Source organism: Sorex fumeus, unplaced genomic scaffold, assembly GCF_029834395.1.
Source record: "Sorex fumeus unplaced genomic scaffold, SorFum_2.1 ptg000008l, whole genome shotgun sequence".
Classification (NCBI taxonomy): domain Eukaryota; kingdom Metazoa; phylum Chordata; class Mammalia; order Eulipotyphla; family Soricidae; genus Sorex; species Sorex fumeus.
The window spans coordinates 2,657,768-2,673,649 of NW_026606065.1; the positions used below are offsets into that span (position 1 = coordinate 2,657,768).

Genomic DNA, 15,882 nt, shown 5'->3' on the forward strand with positions numbered 1-15,882 from the left:
TAGGGCGTTCGCCTTACACGCGGCCAACAGGGCTGACCCGAGTTCGATTCCTCCGCCCCTCTCGGAGAGCCCGGCAAGCTACCGAGAGTATTCGATATGCCAGACACAGTAACAACAAAGTCTCCAATGGAGACGTTACTGGGCCCGCTCGAGCAATTTAAAACATAGACAAAATTACTAGTGCTTTATTATGGAGACAGTATACTTTTATTGAGAATAAGACCACGGCTGTGTAGTTTTTTTCACTCAAACCATTTTAAACCACCTGCTACTGTTTCTATAGTTTCAGTTTCTTGTAAATGTAATGAGAAGTTAGACACTTTTTTTTTTCTTTTTGAGTCACTCCTGGCTCTGCACTCAGGAGTCACTCCTGGCAGTGCTCAGGGGACCATATGGGATGCTGGGAATCGAACCCAGGTCGGCCGCGTGCAAGGCAAACACCCTACCCGCTGTGCTATCTCTCCAGCCCCAGAAGTTAGACACTTTTGGAGAAATAGGATTGAAAGTTCTTCTAGATTTTTATTTTTCCTCCTTTCTAGTAGGGTACAGTTAATTATGTATACCACACCAAAATTGCTAGGAGATTGTGGTTTTTCTCAAACTACTAGCTTTTACCAGATTTAAAGTTCTTCATCTTTGGAAGAATGGCAACTGAGATTGCCTTGGTTTACATAGGCAATATATGTAATTGTTTGTTTGTTTTTAGTTTGGGGCCTATACCAGTGGTGCTCTGAGCTACTGTAGATGCTGAGCTTAGGAATCACTCCTGACAGGGCTCCGGGGGCCGCCTGAGGTTTTGGGGATTGAACTTGGGTTGACCGTGGACAAGGCTAGCACCTTACTCCGTGGTCTTATCAAGTTCCTACACACAGTTGAAAACACAGTGAACTAAACAAGAACCACGTGTATAACTTCTGTAAATCTATAGTTATTCAGAATTGTCTATTAAGGTCATGGAAGAAATTACAAAAGAAACGCTTAGTTGGTTTAAAAGTGAAGTTATATCAACCAAATTAAAAGTCAGTGACTGAAAAAAAAATAACCCCGCTGATCATGAATAATAGACAGGGCTAAGATTTTAAATTTAGAAGCGTACTTCCACAAAGTTAAATGAACGTACTGTCACAACAGGAAAATAGTAATTGTTCATCATCACAGAGGAAGCACAACTATCAGCAAAAAAGGAGGTTAAGTTCAATCTCACTAGTAATTATTAAAGAATTTCAGAGCAAAGCAGTATTGCAAACATTTTTCAGCCATTACACGGGTAAAGTGTTTCTCTTTGAGGAAGGGACGTTGAAAGATGATAGATGGGTACAGTCTTTATGGAAAGCAGTTTTTCCGAAAAGCATCTGTTGATCTTTAAAAAAGTGTGCCTGTGTCCCAGCAGATGACTCACAGGACTGGGCTCACACTTTGCTTGCAGGAGCCCTGGATTAGAGCCCCTGCAGCCTGTGGGCCAGTGGGCACCACTGAGTACTTTCAGATCTCTTTAAATGCATACCATTTGTGCTAATGAGTGTATGTTTATAAATTTTCCTCCACGGAATCCTTTCTGTGTCCAGAGTTTCTAAAAGGGATGTTTATCACAAGGTTGTTGAAAACTAAATACTTGAAGCATTAATATGGTCACGTGGAAGAATGACCTAAAATGTTTTTCATGACTTAGCATTGAATAGAGTCATTCGGAATCAGGACTGGGTTCTGAAAGAAGGTAAAGTGACACGGATGATAACCTTTTCAGTAACTGCATTGCCTAGGCTGGAGCAGTAGTATAGCATTTGCTTGGCATGCAGCTGGGACCTTGGTTTGGTCTCCAATACCACAGCTGGTCCCTGGAGCCCAGCCAGGAGTGATCCCTGAGTGCAAAGCCAGGAGTAAAGCCTGGGCACTGTTGGGTATGCCTCCAAAACAAACAAGCAAAAATCAGGATGCAGCTAAATAAAACAATTGGGAATAGTTGTGCGTGCATATTTTCTCTTCCCATACTTTATTTGGGTGTGTGTACAGCTGTGTCTCTTGGGAACATCACGACGATCACGACCATCCTGTTGTTCGTTGATTGCCTCGAGCAGGCCCCAGTAACGTCTCCTTCGTCCTAGCCCTGAGATTTTTTTAAAAAGTGCCATATTCAAGGCTCTTTCAGAGTTAGGAGAATGAGACCCGTCATTGTTACTGGTACTTGGCATATTGGGTACGCCGCGTGGAGTTTGCCAGACTCTGCTGTGTGGGCAGGTTACATTCGGTAGCCTGCCAGTTTGTCCAGAAGGAAGATGGCAAGGAATAAACCATGTGAAGAGTATATATAATTCCTTCCTGTCCTTGGCTAATGAAAAATGGGTAACTTTTGCTTTCTTGATACCTCTCTGCACTTTCAAAACGGCAGTGAGTATATGATATTACTTTCATAATGGGGAGAAAATTAACACTGCAGGTTAGGTCATTTATGAGTTTCCTCTATCTTACACGCTTATTTAATTAAAAAGATGTTACCATTCCTTTGTGCTTTGTCAGAAATCACTTTTTTTTCCCTTTCTCCTAGGAAGCTCCTCAGGGTGCTCCCGCTTCCTAGTGAGGACTGGGGAGCTCTGGTTGGAGAATGGTGTTGTCATCCTGACCCCTTTGCCAATAAGCCACTGCTTCCACAAGCCAACGACTGTTTCACTGGGGACTCCTTCTTCTTGGTGAACTTGAAAAGTGATTCGTGGCAGCCAAGGCCTGAATTAGGCCCAGCAGAGACACACTCTCTTGATGCTGAGGATCATTTTAAGTTGGTAAAAAAAAAAAACAAACAACATTTTTTTCCAAGATAAATTCTAATTTAGAGATGGGAGGAACTGGTTTCTCTAGTATTTTTTTTTTCCAGCGCCAGGTATGCAGATCTAAAGGCCCAGGTCCATGATTTTTAATTGCTCCTATTCTCCCGTTCAGCTCTTTTGATGCTGGAAAAATATAGGGTCAAACCAAACAGTTCCCAGGGCTGGAGGAAGAAAGGCAAGAGGACTTCATGCATGCAGTCGGGCGTCATTATTTTACAAACCTGAATGCCCCATTTTCTTGGTTTTCGGACAGTACCCTATAATCTGTGTACATTTATTCTTCAAGTCTGATTTAAATTCAAACTGTTCTCTTGCTCCAGGGTATCTACTAGTCATTAGACCTAGGTATTTTACTGTGTCTGCCCATGGACTAGACTTGTGCTGACGTTATAAAAGCAGATGCCATCAAGGAAAAAGAGGAAATGAAGGAGTCCAAGCATAGAAATAAAGCTTGTGCTGTAGGCTCTCAGTTGATGCTTGACAATGTGAGGTCAGGCGCCTCTTGCTATAAAAATTGCTTTAGGGAGAAGCCAATTTCCTCTCTGAGCAGGGAACAAGCGGTCTACCTTTTTTTAAAAAAAAAGAAAATCAATGACATTGACTTGGTTCTTGTGAGAAATCATTACCCTGATGGCAACTCAATACAGATGTGATTTAAAAGTAAAGTAAATCATTACCAGAGAATCATATTAACATCTGATTATTGGTAGGAACAAAAGCGTTGCATGTTAAATTACACTTAGAATTCATTTAATTTTTTGTAATGAGAACTGAACCACTTCAGGATATTCACAGCAGTTGGGCAGCTCTTGAGGTTGTGAGGTATTTATAGAACAATTTTCTGTCTTAAATAAAAGATTAAAGTTTGTCAAATATCACTTACAATTTGAAATTATTGAAGTCTTGTCTGTCTTTGACCATAAAATCTCTTTCTAAATATGGATCAGTTTTGAATTATAGCACTTTATTTGGGCTGGAGCGATAGCACAGCGGTAGGGCGTTTGCCTTGTGTGCAGCCAGCCCGGCCGAGCTGGGTTCGATTCCTCCACCCCTCTCGGAGAGCCCGGCAAGCTACCGAGAGTATCTCGCCCGCACGGCAGAGCCTGGCAAGCTACCTGTGACGTACTTGATATGCCAAACACAGTAACAACAAGTCTCACGGTGGAGATGTTACTGGGCCCGCTCGAGCAAATCGATGAACAACAGGAGGACCGTGACTGTGACCAAGCACTTTATTTCTGCTCAGTTTTTATTTGTTTTTGTTTGTTTGTTTGTTTGGAGTGTCCACATCTGGCACTGCTCAGGGATTACTCCAGATCTGCACTCCGAAATCAGCCCTGGTGGTACTCGGGCGACCATATGGTATTAACCCAGGTTGGCCATATACAAGACAAGCGCCCCACTCTACTATTTGTAATTTTCTGCATTATTTTTAAAAAGACAAATGCTAAAAAGTTAATATAAAAAATTTATAATTATATTTAAAGTGGTCAAATTAAAATTACTGTAACCTAAGTGTACATACCAACCCATTACTGTCTTATATGTGTTTTAACTTGCATTTTTATAATTATGCTGTTCATTTTTTTAATGTTTGGAAAGTGAGAGTGGAAGAAATTACATGAGAGTCACCATGATTTTCCTTCTGAATTGTCTATAAACTGTGCCTATACGATGCCATTTTCCAGAGTTTCTCTTAATTGTAAGCAACCATCCCATGATTTAAAGGAGAAACCTTCATATTTAGACTTTCTATTTAGACGTTTTAGTTTGGGGTATCAAGGAGACTATGGAAAAATATTGTCCTGATAAGCTGTTGTTTATAAGATTGTTTCCAAGTTAGCCTGGATGGAAGTTTCACTTTAATTGCATTTTGCAGCTGTTCAGAGAGTATGCCTATGACCAAAAATAGTAACCTAAATTTGGAGAGACTGCTTAAACAGTGCTCTGGAGGTTCCTGTGGGAACCAGTCTGCCCTATGCTATTGAAAACCTATTTTTCATAACACCAGGCTAGCCATGGAGCAGGGTTTTGAAATGTCATATGGTGACACAGTATCCTAATAGTATCTCTTGGGACACTTAAAAAAAAAATTCCTTTTGGGGGGGCGGGTAGGACTTTACCAGTGGTCCTTAGAAACAGAGCAGCACAAAAGATAAAAATAAGGACAGAGGGCTAATCCACTTTTCCAAGCAGCAGGGCCACCTTTCAGGTGTATTGATCTAATCAGTATACAGCAGCGTTTCTTTGATGATTGTTCTGTAGAGTTCTCGCACTATTAGGCTCAACTTCACGGCACAACTTTAAATTTTTTTTATGTGATGTGCCTCCAAAATGAAAAATCCATACCTTGTAACAATAGAATGATAAATATGGCATCTTAGTCTTTTATAAAATTTGTAATCTATATTTAAGAGTATAAGTTCACAGAGTCTCCTATTTTTGTGGAGCAAATGAAATTGAATTTTGATTATATTGCAGTTGTATCATCAATAGATTATAGTGTTTACAGCATATGACTAGTAGCTTTATCTCTTTTTTTTTTTTTCTTTCCTTGGGCATTTAGCAGTATTTATTGATTTGGTAACAAGTACTTGTTTGTTTTGCCAAATCCATGAGGGTCCTTTTAAAATTTTCTCAGAAAGATGTTGACGTTTGTAAATATGCACAAATATCAGAAATATGATCATCAATATACCAGTCATCTGATTGGTGAAATAAGCTTTGTCTGTCGCTATTTTAATATTCTGCTCAGGTGTTTTTAAATCCCACATATTATGTCACTTTATCCTTATGCATTACAGCATGTACATCCAAAAATAGGTCTTTTGTTTTGTTTTTGTACATAATCGGTGTTACTGCCACAACCGAAAAGTTGACAACTGTTATTTTGATATTATCAGGCCACAGAATTTTTACTGTAGCACAGTAGCACTGTCCTCTCCTTGTTCATTGGTTTGCTCAGGCGGGCACCGGTAACGTCTCCATTGTGAGACTTGTTTTTACTGTTTTTGGCATACCGAATATGCCACGGGGAGCTTGCCAGGCTCTGCCGTGCAGGTGGGATACTCTCTGTAGCTTGCCAGGCTCCTGAGAGGAGCAGAGGAACCTGGGTCGGCTGTGTGCAAGGCAAACACACTCTGTTTTCGCTCCAGCCCACAGAATTTTTACTAGCTTCTTTTAAATGTATCTTTTACTTACTTGGTTTTAAATCAATGTCTTGAAAACATTTCAGAGTTAATAAGAATGTTTCGTTTCATTTCTTCAAAATGGGATCCTTTAAGATATTATCTGAAATAACCTAATTTGGAAGCCAATGGATAAATTTTTCTATAGGAAAGCACTGCCAAAATCTAAGGCTAGAATTGAGTATACCTGACTAGGAAACTCCCATTTTCCTGCAACCCTGCCTGAACCTGAACAAATTGGCACTTGTCTTGCTGCCGACGTCCGTGACTTTTGACTTTTCTTGATCTCTAAAGTAAGAATATATCTTTTTAGTGAAAACCTAAGTGCAGACACACCGATTTCAAATAAGTTTCGTAAAGAAGCACTTTCTTGTCCATGTAGGTATATTTAAATGGAGGTCCTGTAACCCATTTGATTAATCCATGGACTGCTTCGGAACATACTTGGCCTACTGCTTAGGAGCACAGGCTGTAATTTAGAAAGAACCTGGATTCAGCAGTGAGCTCTTATCAGATATTAGCAGCAGATCCACGGAACTCAGTTTAAATTTGAGAAGGCATTAAATTCATTGAATATGCATTTACGTTTGAGAATGATTTTAACGCATCCTTTCGGAAAATATTTCTGCAGGGAGAACATGTGGTTTATACTGATCAGATAAGACTTAGCCTTCGTTTAACTCAGACACTATCCCACATCGGAAAAAACTCTTCTTTTCTCACTTAGACATGCCCTCTGTTCTATGGTTTCTCAAAAGAAGTGACTTCCAATTGAAGAACTTCCTTCTCCCTGCCCGCTGTTAAGTGGTTTCTGCCTTGCGGTAGGATAGTGCTCGGGTGCAAGTAATGTAAAACCTTAGCATAGTCATTTCTTTGGTTATGAAGAGTGTTCTTTTATTTGCTTAATGCTGAGAAGCATGCTAGCTATTTCAGTTTCTTTCCCTAACGGTAAATTTGGATTTTTGAAGTGTATAGGAAAGCACCGCCAAAATATAAGACTGTAAGTGACCATACCTGACTAGGAAACTCCCATTTTCCTGCGACCCTGCCTGAACCTGAACAAATTGGCACTTGCCTCGCTGTCAACATCTCTGACTTTTGACTTTTCTTGATCTCTAAAGTGAATCTTTCAGATTTTGTCCCAGAAGACTCCCTAACTTTCCAATTACGGTACATATTCTAAAGTGGAAACATAGACTTATGAATGAGTTAGATCATTTTTGGTTCTGATGAGCGATTATACATTATGGGTTACTGTTACTTAACTAACATGAGTTCATTTCTGATTCTTCCTTTTTTCAGACTCCTTTATTGGAGCAAGTCATGTTCTCTCTCTCTCTCTGTCTCTCTCTCTCTCTCTCTCTGCTTTTTTTTGTGTCCAGCACGTGCCAATTCTAAATGATATGGATATCTTGAAATAGTTTCTAGAAATTGTTTGTCCACATTTCGATTATCAAAAACTGAGTAGGTTTGGGAAAAGATTGAGCCCCTGTGTGTTCTGTCTGCAGCTTTTTAAAAAAAGTTCTTTAAAAGACTTTGTGCATGTGCTAAATGTATTCCCAGTATTTAGCAGAGGGCAAAATAAGATGTAAAGTTCAATGTATACCCTAGAGACTATGTTAAAATTATATATTCCTTTTAAGAAAAACTGGATGACATTTAAATGACATTTTTCTGTTCTACAGAACCCGAAGGCAAATACCAAAGTAATTTGTAAGCGCTGCAAGGTAATGCTGGGAGAGATGGTGTCATCAGGTAAGAATTTCACAATAGAAAAGTCAAATAGATTCTTGTTAAAAACCAGTAGCAGCAACTTTTATAGGAAATTTGTATGAAGGATAGATTATTGAAATGTGTTGCAAATTGATCCCTTTAGAAAGAGAAACCATATAACATGGCATTTAATGCGTTAAGAAGTTTGTATGCTTTGGCCGTTGGAGTATTAAGTTTTAAGCATCAGATAGTTGTCTCATTTTAAATATTTTATTTCTTCTTTGTGGCTGTAAAGCAATAGTGAAACATTTGTACTTGGGTCTGTCTTTAAAGAGAATTGAGACTTCTTTCTTTCTTTTTTTTTTTTGACACGGTCACAGTCATGGTCCTCCCATTGTTCATCGATTTGCTCGAGCGGGCCCAGTAACATCTCCTTCGTGAGACTTGTTGTTACTGTGTTTGGCATATCGAGTATGTCACGGGGAGCTTGCCAGGCTCTGCCGTGCGGGCGAGATACTCTCGGTAGCTTGCCGGGCTCTCCGAGAGGGGCGGAGGAATGAAACTAGGGTCGGCCAGATCGGCCGCATGCAAGGCAAACACCCGACCCACTGTGCTATGTTTGAAATTTGGTTATTAAAGTTTGGGTCTCATGATTTCAGTGTTTGTTGACTCTGTTTGGGTATTTACTGCTGTCACTCCTTAACACCACCTATGTACTCCGGATCCCTGCCCCCATTGATTCTCATCTATCTCCTCTCCCTTTTTCTGTCACTCTCTTTCTTTCTCCTCCCTACATGCTGGGGCCAAGGGTGATCTTCGCATCCTGCCATAAATCTTTATGTTTCCTTAGCCAGTTACTCAAAATGCCACATATAAGTGATGCCATTTGGTGTTTGTCCTTCTTCTGGCTTCTTTTAACACGTTATCTTCCAGTTCCAAAGCAGATTGCTTGATTTCATCATTCCTTACAGTTGTGTAGTATTCCATTATGTATACATACACACATTCCATTGTATAGATACAATGGAAAGTATATTTATATACATATATATCTTTATGATCCACTGATCTGTTGAATCAACGTCTAGGTTGATTCCAGATCTTAGCTATCACAGTGAGTGTTGCAGTGACTAGTGTTGAGCTTATATCCCTTGGAACAAATGCTTTTTGGTCCTGGGGGTAGATACCCAGAAGAGAATTGCTGGGTCTTAGGGTAGCTCCATTTTAAAAGAACTCTCCATACGGTTTACCAAAGGGGTTGAACCCAACAGCATCCCCACCAGCAAATGGATGAGAGTTCCTTTTTCACCAGACTTTCGCAGACACAGACTGTTTCTGTTATTTTTGATAGGTGCCAGACTCATCAGTGTGAGATGGTATCTCATTGTCATCGAGGCCTTTTTCTAAAATGCAACATGTTTAAAGAATTGTTTGCCAGAGGTGACCAGTATATTTGATTTTCTTGGCTGTTACCTGCCTCAGGGCTGTATTTTGAGATTAGGGTCAGAGAGAACCTGTTGAAGTATGAAAAAGGACATTCAGAATTTTACGCTCTATCCTTGGTCTTTTGCCATTAGTTCTGTGGGTTTTTTTTTTTAGCGTAGATAATATGTTAGATTACTTTATATTAATGAAAATCCTGATGCCTCATTATTTGTAGGTATTTTGAGCCATGTGTCAAAAAAGAGTACAGGTGATGTGTTAGTTTTGTGGGTCACGAATAATTGTTTTTAGTAGAATTGGAAGCTAGGCCTTAATTGAAGCTATTATATGTGAGGCTAGGCAGAGGGTGCTATTTTTGTTTGTTCGTTTGTTTCAAATCATCAGAATCTTATAAACTGTTGGTTGATCAGAGATAACAGGGATAAAAATGAAGGAAACCCTGAGTCAAAGCAAAACGTTCTCCAGCACCACACAGAAAACATGAAACATTGGTTAAATAAAGGAAAATGATTTAAAAACTTTTTCTTTCCTCCCTGAAGCTCAGTTAAAATTAAAGTTCCTCTTTTTATTTAAAAGTTGTCTGAAGTTTTGGAAAGTTGCTTCAGTTAAGGAATAAAACAGAGACACAGTCCCTGAGCCAGGACCAGAGGCAGTGGCGATGTAAACAAGAGATCCTCAACAGAGCTAGTTTGCAGCTGTGAAGCTGCGCCGGGCGAGGGATGCACTTGGCAGCCTGGAGGAAGCTACAGCCTCGTGTCTGCAGAAGATCCGAGGCTTAGCAGGGAGCGGCAATCACTCTCCAACTCCAGGACTGGTCTGACTTTGGAGGCAGCAGGTAGCAGGGAAGACGGCGTGAGACAAGATAGGGTGGTTCTTTCGTTGTTTAAATACGGACCTGAGTCCCCCATGTCGCCTCTTCACACTTCTAATGATGCAAGAGTGGGAGGAATACTGGAGAAAAGACTCGCAAACTGATTCTTGGCGATCCCTCGGTGGTAAATGAGCTTATATTCAGCCCTGTTACACTCAGCAAGCCTTGTCCTTGCTCCCAAGAGCTTCCTCTCGTCATTTTACTACTTTTATTACATTTGATTGGGTTTCAAAGCCTCACCAAATATTTGAGAAATCAAAACAAATAATCAACCCAATACTCAGTCAAGGCGCAGAGAAGAAGCTGTTCTTTCGTATAGAAGAGAGGAAAATCTTTTTTAAAAAATGTCCTTGGAGACATTTTGCCTCTATATTACCTCTATAATTCAGAGAATGTAGAATTAAAAATGTAACACTTGAAAAAAAAAACTAATCAAAGGCCCAGACAATAAAAATAATGAACTATTTCAGAAAACCAGCCTGAAAATTGGAAAGGCAATGTACTTTTTAAAAAATCATCATGTAAATTCCCTGAAGATTCGGTCTAGTGTTGATCACATTTACTGTTGTAGTCTTGGCATCGGAATAATACCTGGACTGCAGCGGGTGCCCAGTGAATATGAATCGAGTCCTTTAGGACAATGCAACATCTAGCAACTAGAAATTCTACAAAGAGAATAAAGACAACAGGATGTAGGAGATTGAAGAAAAATTCGCAAAAGCGTACTGCAAGGCCATTTTCTGAAAGGGCCCATGATGGACCTAACCTGTCAATGGTCATGTCAGAGAATGGTTCCTCCGTGTAGTGGAGTAATTTCTGAATGCCAAGGATGATGTTTCCAGTTAGTATGATATATTGGGAATTAGAAGGGTACTGAGCTTCTTTTCTTCCCCCACCTGTCCCCCATTGTGTTTCTTGTGATAACCAGGACACACACACACACACACACACACACACACACACACTTGGTTGTGATTATCACTGTGTGGGGTGGAGCGATAGCACAGTGGTAGGGCGTTTGCCTTGCACGTGGCCAGCTGGCCTGGTGGAGCCAGGTTTGATTCCTCTGCCCCCTCTCGGAGAGCCTGGCAAGCTACCGAAAGTATCTCGCCCGCACGGCAAAGCCTGGCAAGTTCCCCGGGGCATATTTGATATGCCAGACACAGTAACAACAAAGTCTACAATGGAGACGTTACTGGGCCCGCTCGAACAGATCGATGAACAATGGGAGGACAGTGCTACAGTGGGCTGAGGGGCTGGGGTAGGTGACCTTGCACCTTTAGTTCTGCTTGCACGTGCACCAACTGGGTGTTGCATTTCTTGGTTCTGTGCTAGGCAGCAGTCACAGGCCTGGCAGTGATGTTTGCGTAGTTTTAGTGGCCACACATGCTCGGGATCACTTTAGCACTTCTCCAGTTGTGCTGTGGTGCACTCGGGTTTGCACACTTACAGCACCAGGGGTCCCAAACAGCCCCAGTCTGGAGAGATGGTGGCACCGGGACCAAATGCACTTCTTTACGCTTTCAGAACAGTTTATTCTGCCACAGAACCATCCTCAGGTCGGCCTGGTCTAGAGCAGCTTAACTCCAGTGTGGAAACCTAGAAGGTAGGGAAAGGGCCTCTTCATGATTTGGGAAGAAAAGATTTTTCAGTCAAAATGGTAGATAGTCTTATCGTCCATAAATCAAGCAGAAAGACCGTCTGACCACCAGCCAAACAAGGAAGAAAACATTTTTTATGATATTATTATGATCAAAATAATGTAAATACTGTTGCACTAACCAAAAATGATGGGGTATGACTTAACTATGTTAGGAGATCAGGATGTGCGGTTGAGCTTATGGAGGGAGCTATGAGATGCGTGATCTACTCTAAAATGTAAGCCCGTTGAATTCCATGCAGAATTTTGGCTTTAAGAGAACGAACAATTCCATTTGGTAGAAAACATACCATTTAAAGAAATGACTAAAAGCAGCCATTGGAAAGTGACCAAATGAAACAATGGTTTGCCAAGTGTTAATCACGGTCACGGTCCTCCCATTGTTCATCGATTTGCTCGAGCGGGCCCAGTAACGTCTCCATTTTGAGACTTGCTATTACTGTGTTTGGCATATCGAATACGTCCCGTGTTAATGATGAAGAATTGCTGCATTGGGCTAGAGTTGAGATTTTTGTGACTGTTTGATATATGACGTTGTCTTTTTCTCCCTGCCCCACTTTCTGCGTCTGTTTGTGCAGGAAACCCCACAGTTGTATTGTTTGTGGGTGCTGTGTTTGGTTTAGGGTTGATAACTGGGAAAGTGGAAATCTGAGAGATGTTGGAAGCAAGAAGGCCTTGGAAAGGGCGGAGATCATAATTCTTAAAAGAACAGAGTGAAAATCAGTGTTGATCTGTTACAGTCCAAGTCTTTCTGTCCAGAAATTACTTCAAAAAAGATAGAGCGGGACTGGAACGATAGCACAGCGGGTAGCCTTTCACGCAGCCGACCCGGGTTCGGTTCCCAGCATCCCATATGGTCCCCCGAGCACCGCCAGGAATGATTCCTGAGTGCAGACCGAGGAGTAACCCCTGAGCATTGCTGGGAGTGACCAAAAAAGCAAAAAAAAGAAAAGATAGAGCACAGGATAGATTTTATTCCTACTTAGGAAAGAAAAGGCGGTCCTCAATAAGCAGTGTGAGGTAAGCAAAAATTATTAGATTTAGCAGACAAAGGTGTTGAAGAATCACTGGGAATATGTCAAAGAATTGAAAACATCTTGAATAAACTTCAGCTAATTAGTACCTTCAAAGAAAAGGATCGTTTTGGCAGTTATATCGCTGAAAGTGTAGGGACCGAGAAGAAAAAGTTATCAGAAGAGTGAAACTACATGTTTGAAATGACAAGGAAGAAAATACAATTAAAATTAAAGACAGAAAAGTAGAAATTGGCTGATTCAAATAACCGAGGAAAAAGTCTGAAGCTATAGGAACAGATCTCAGACTTGTGGAATGGTATAGTGTTTCAGTAAGATATGTGCATGGAATTTCAGGAGGTGACGAGATAAAGAAAAGGTTAAAAAAAATGGGGCCAGAGAATACACAGATTAAGGTACTTGCTTTGCATGCAGTCGACCCCAGTTTAATTCATAACACCCCAGCACAGTAGGGCTCCCTAACAACTAACTGCCAGATATTTCTGCCCCCAGAAAAATTGTAGGAAATAAATGACGTGGAATCGTGGCTGAATTGGTGGAAAATATTACTGTTGGCGAATTTTAATGAACCTTAAGTAGGAAAAGACAAAGACCTCTTCAACTAACACAATCTATCCAGTTGAACAAAGTCAGAGGCTGAAAATCTTGAAAGTCCCAAGAGTGAAACGGAACATCACAGAGAAGCATTTTCATGGTAGACTGAGGCAGATTTATAGTTATAGATGATGACACAAAAGTAAGGCACACAAACTCCCGAGCAGGTGACTCCAAGCCCTTGTCAACAGTTCTATATCCAGCAAAGCTATCCTCCAAAAATAAAGGTAAATAGGACATTTTTATGTAAATAGGTGAAAATAATGCAGTGCTGATGGTATTTTCAATCCTTGCAAAATTTTTTCCCTTCCTTCCTTCTTTCCTTCTTTCCTTCTTTTCTTCCTTCCTTCCTTCCTTCTCCTTCCTTCCTTCCTTCCTTCCTTCCTTCCTTCCTTCCTTCTCCTTCCTTCCTTCCTTCCTTCCTTCTCCTTCCTTCCTTCTTTATCCTTCCTTCCTTCCTTCCTTCCTTCCTTCCTTCCCTCCCTCCCTCCCTCCCTCCCTCCCTCCTTCCTTCCTTCCCTCTCTACTTCTTTCTTTCTTTCTTTCTTTCTTTCTTTCTTTCTTTCTCTCTCTCTCTCTTTCTCTCTCTTCTTTCTCTCTTTCTTTCTTTCTTTCTTTCTTTCTTTCTTTCTTTCTTTCTTTCTTTCTTTCTTTCTTTCTTTCTTTCTTTCCTGTTTATGAACCACACCCTGCAATGCTCAAGGGTCACTTCTGGCTCTGCACTTGCTTTGCTCCTGGCAGTGTTTGGACTGATACGGGATGCTTGGGATTAAATCCTGGTCACCTGCATGCAGGGCAAGCACCCTCCCCACTCTGCTATCCCTCCAGCTCCCTAAAGAAACTTTTTTAGACTGAAGTGCAAAGTACCAAATGGTAACTGAAAGAAAGAAGAACACAGTCAGTGGAAATTATGTGATAAATTGCCTCAGAAACAAATGCTGAAGAGGTTAGCACAAAATTGAAACCACTCATTCCTTACAATTTTCCAGTTCTCTAAAAGTGGAACTTTTGTTATGGTTGCTTTGAGAAAGACAGAAGCCAATGATTATGCAGAATAGGAAGCTAATGTATGACTTCACAAAACCTGAAAAATCATCTCCTTCCAGAGAAGGTGAATCCAAAATAAAACAGCCCTATGGAATTGCTATCAGGAACCATCCCTTTTGGACTTTGGGGAGTTTCAAATCTTGAACCCAGTCAACAACTTGCGTTATGTAGAATACCAAATACCTGACAAAAAAAGTGCGAATTACAGATGAAGGAAAATAGGCTTCATTTATTATGAAAATTGTATTGCTTACCTTATTCTGACAGTTTTTCCAAATAGAGTATTTAGTGTTTACTCAAATGAAATGACCACACAAGTGAATTTGACTTCTGTTAATAACTAACAAAGATAACTAATAATGGATTTTTTATTGGAATTATCAGGTGTAAGTTTTAAATCAAACATGCTTATAAATGCAACAGTCAAAAAGACAGGCAGCTGAGAAGCTGAAAAGAATGAGAAACCAAAGCTAAGCATATTTAGAAAATATCTATTGCGGCTGGCATGATCGCACAGCGGGCAGGGCGTTTGCCTTGCACACAGCCAGCCCGGTTCGATTCCCGGCATCCCATATGGTCCCCTGAGCACCACTAGGGGTAATTCCTGAGAGCAGAGCCAGGAGTAGCCCCTGTGCATCGTCGGATGTGACCCATAAAACAAAAACAAAAAATCCAGGAATTTTTAAAACTTATAATAGAAATTAGACTATTTTTATTATAATTGAAATAAAATTTTGGTACTAAAATCCTGCGATTCTTCATAGTTTTTAAAGAAGGCAAAACAAATTAGAACACCATAGTGATGAGACATGATACATGTCTAATCAGATATCTTGGGGGAAAAGGAAAGTAGAATAGACCATAGGCAATATTTGAAATGATGATGGCTGAGATTTTACAAAAGTGGTGAAAAACTAAAATTTACAGATTTAAGAGCTGCTTTAAGTTCTAATTAAGGTCCAAGTGAAATAAACAAAAATAGATCTTTAATAGTACACATCAAAATGATACTTCAGAAAAATAAAAAACAAAATCTTCAACCAGCAAAAAATAGATAACCTTAAAAAGATCTGCAGTCAAACAGTATCAGAGTACAGAGAGAAATAACTGTTAAACTAGAATTTTGTAGCATGCTAAAATGAACTGATATGAAAAAAATCGAGAGGAAATTAAGCATGTTTTCTGACAAAAGCTGAAATTAGTTCACCTCAAATAGTTTGGTTTCTATTTAAAAGAGACTTGATCTGTAGATAAGGTAGAAAAAAATGATCTCAAATAAGTTTAAGTAGGTTTGGTAAAGAAAATAAGTCTGTATATAATTATAAATATTGACTATAAAACAACAGTTTATGAAGTTAAAATTATAGTTAAATAACTGTGTAACTACTTAACAGCAAGTATGAAAGGAATCATTTTATAATGTTTAAAGGTTGAATTCTGCATCGAATGACATAAGATTTAGGGGGGCTGGTGATATGTTTATTCAGTAAAGCCCTTTCCTTGATGTGTTAAA

General features: G+C 40.0%; 1 protein-coding gene across 1 annotated transcript in view; it reads left to right on the forward strand.

The window, feature by feature from the left end:
* UBE3D (ubiquitin protein ligase E3D) overlaps nt 1-15,882 on the forward strand; it is a 155,989-nt gene that overhangs the window by 19,435 nt on the left and 120,672 nt on the right. The window contains exons 4-5 of the mRNA XM_056109878.1: nt 2,543-2,774; nt 7,693-7,762. Coding sequence (XP_055965853.1) covers nt 2,543-2,774; nt 7,693-7,762 — 302 coding nt within the window. The remainder of the gene's footprint in view (nt 1-2,542; nt 2,775-7,692; nt 7,763-15,882) is intronic.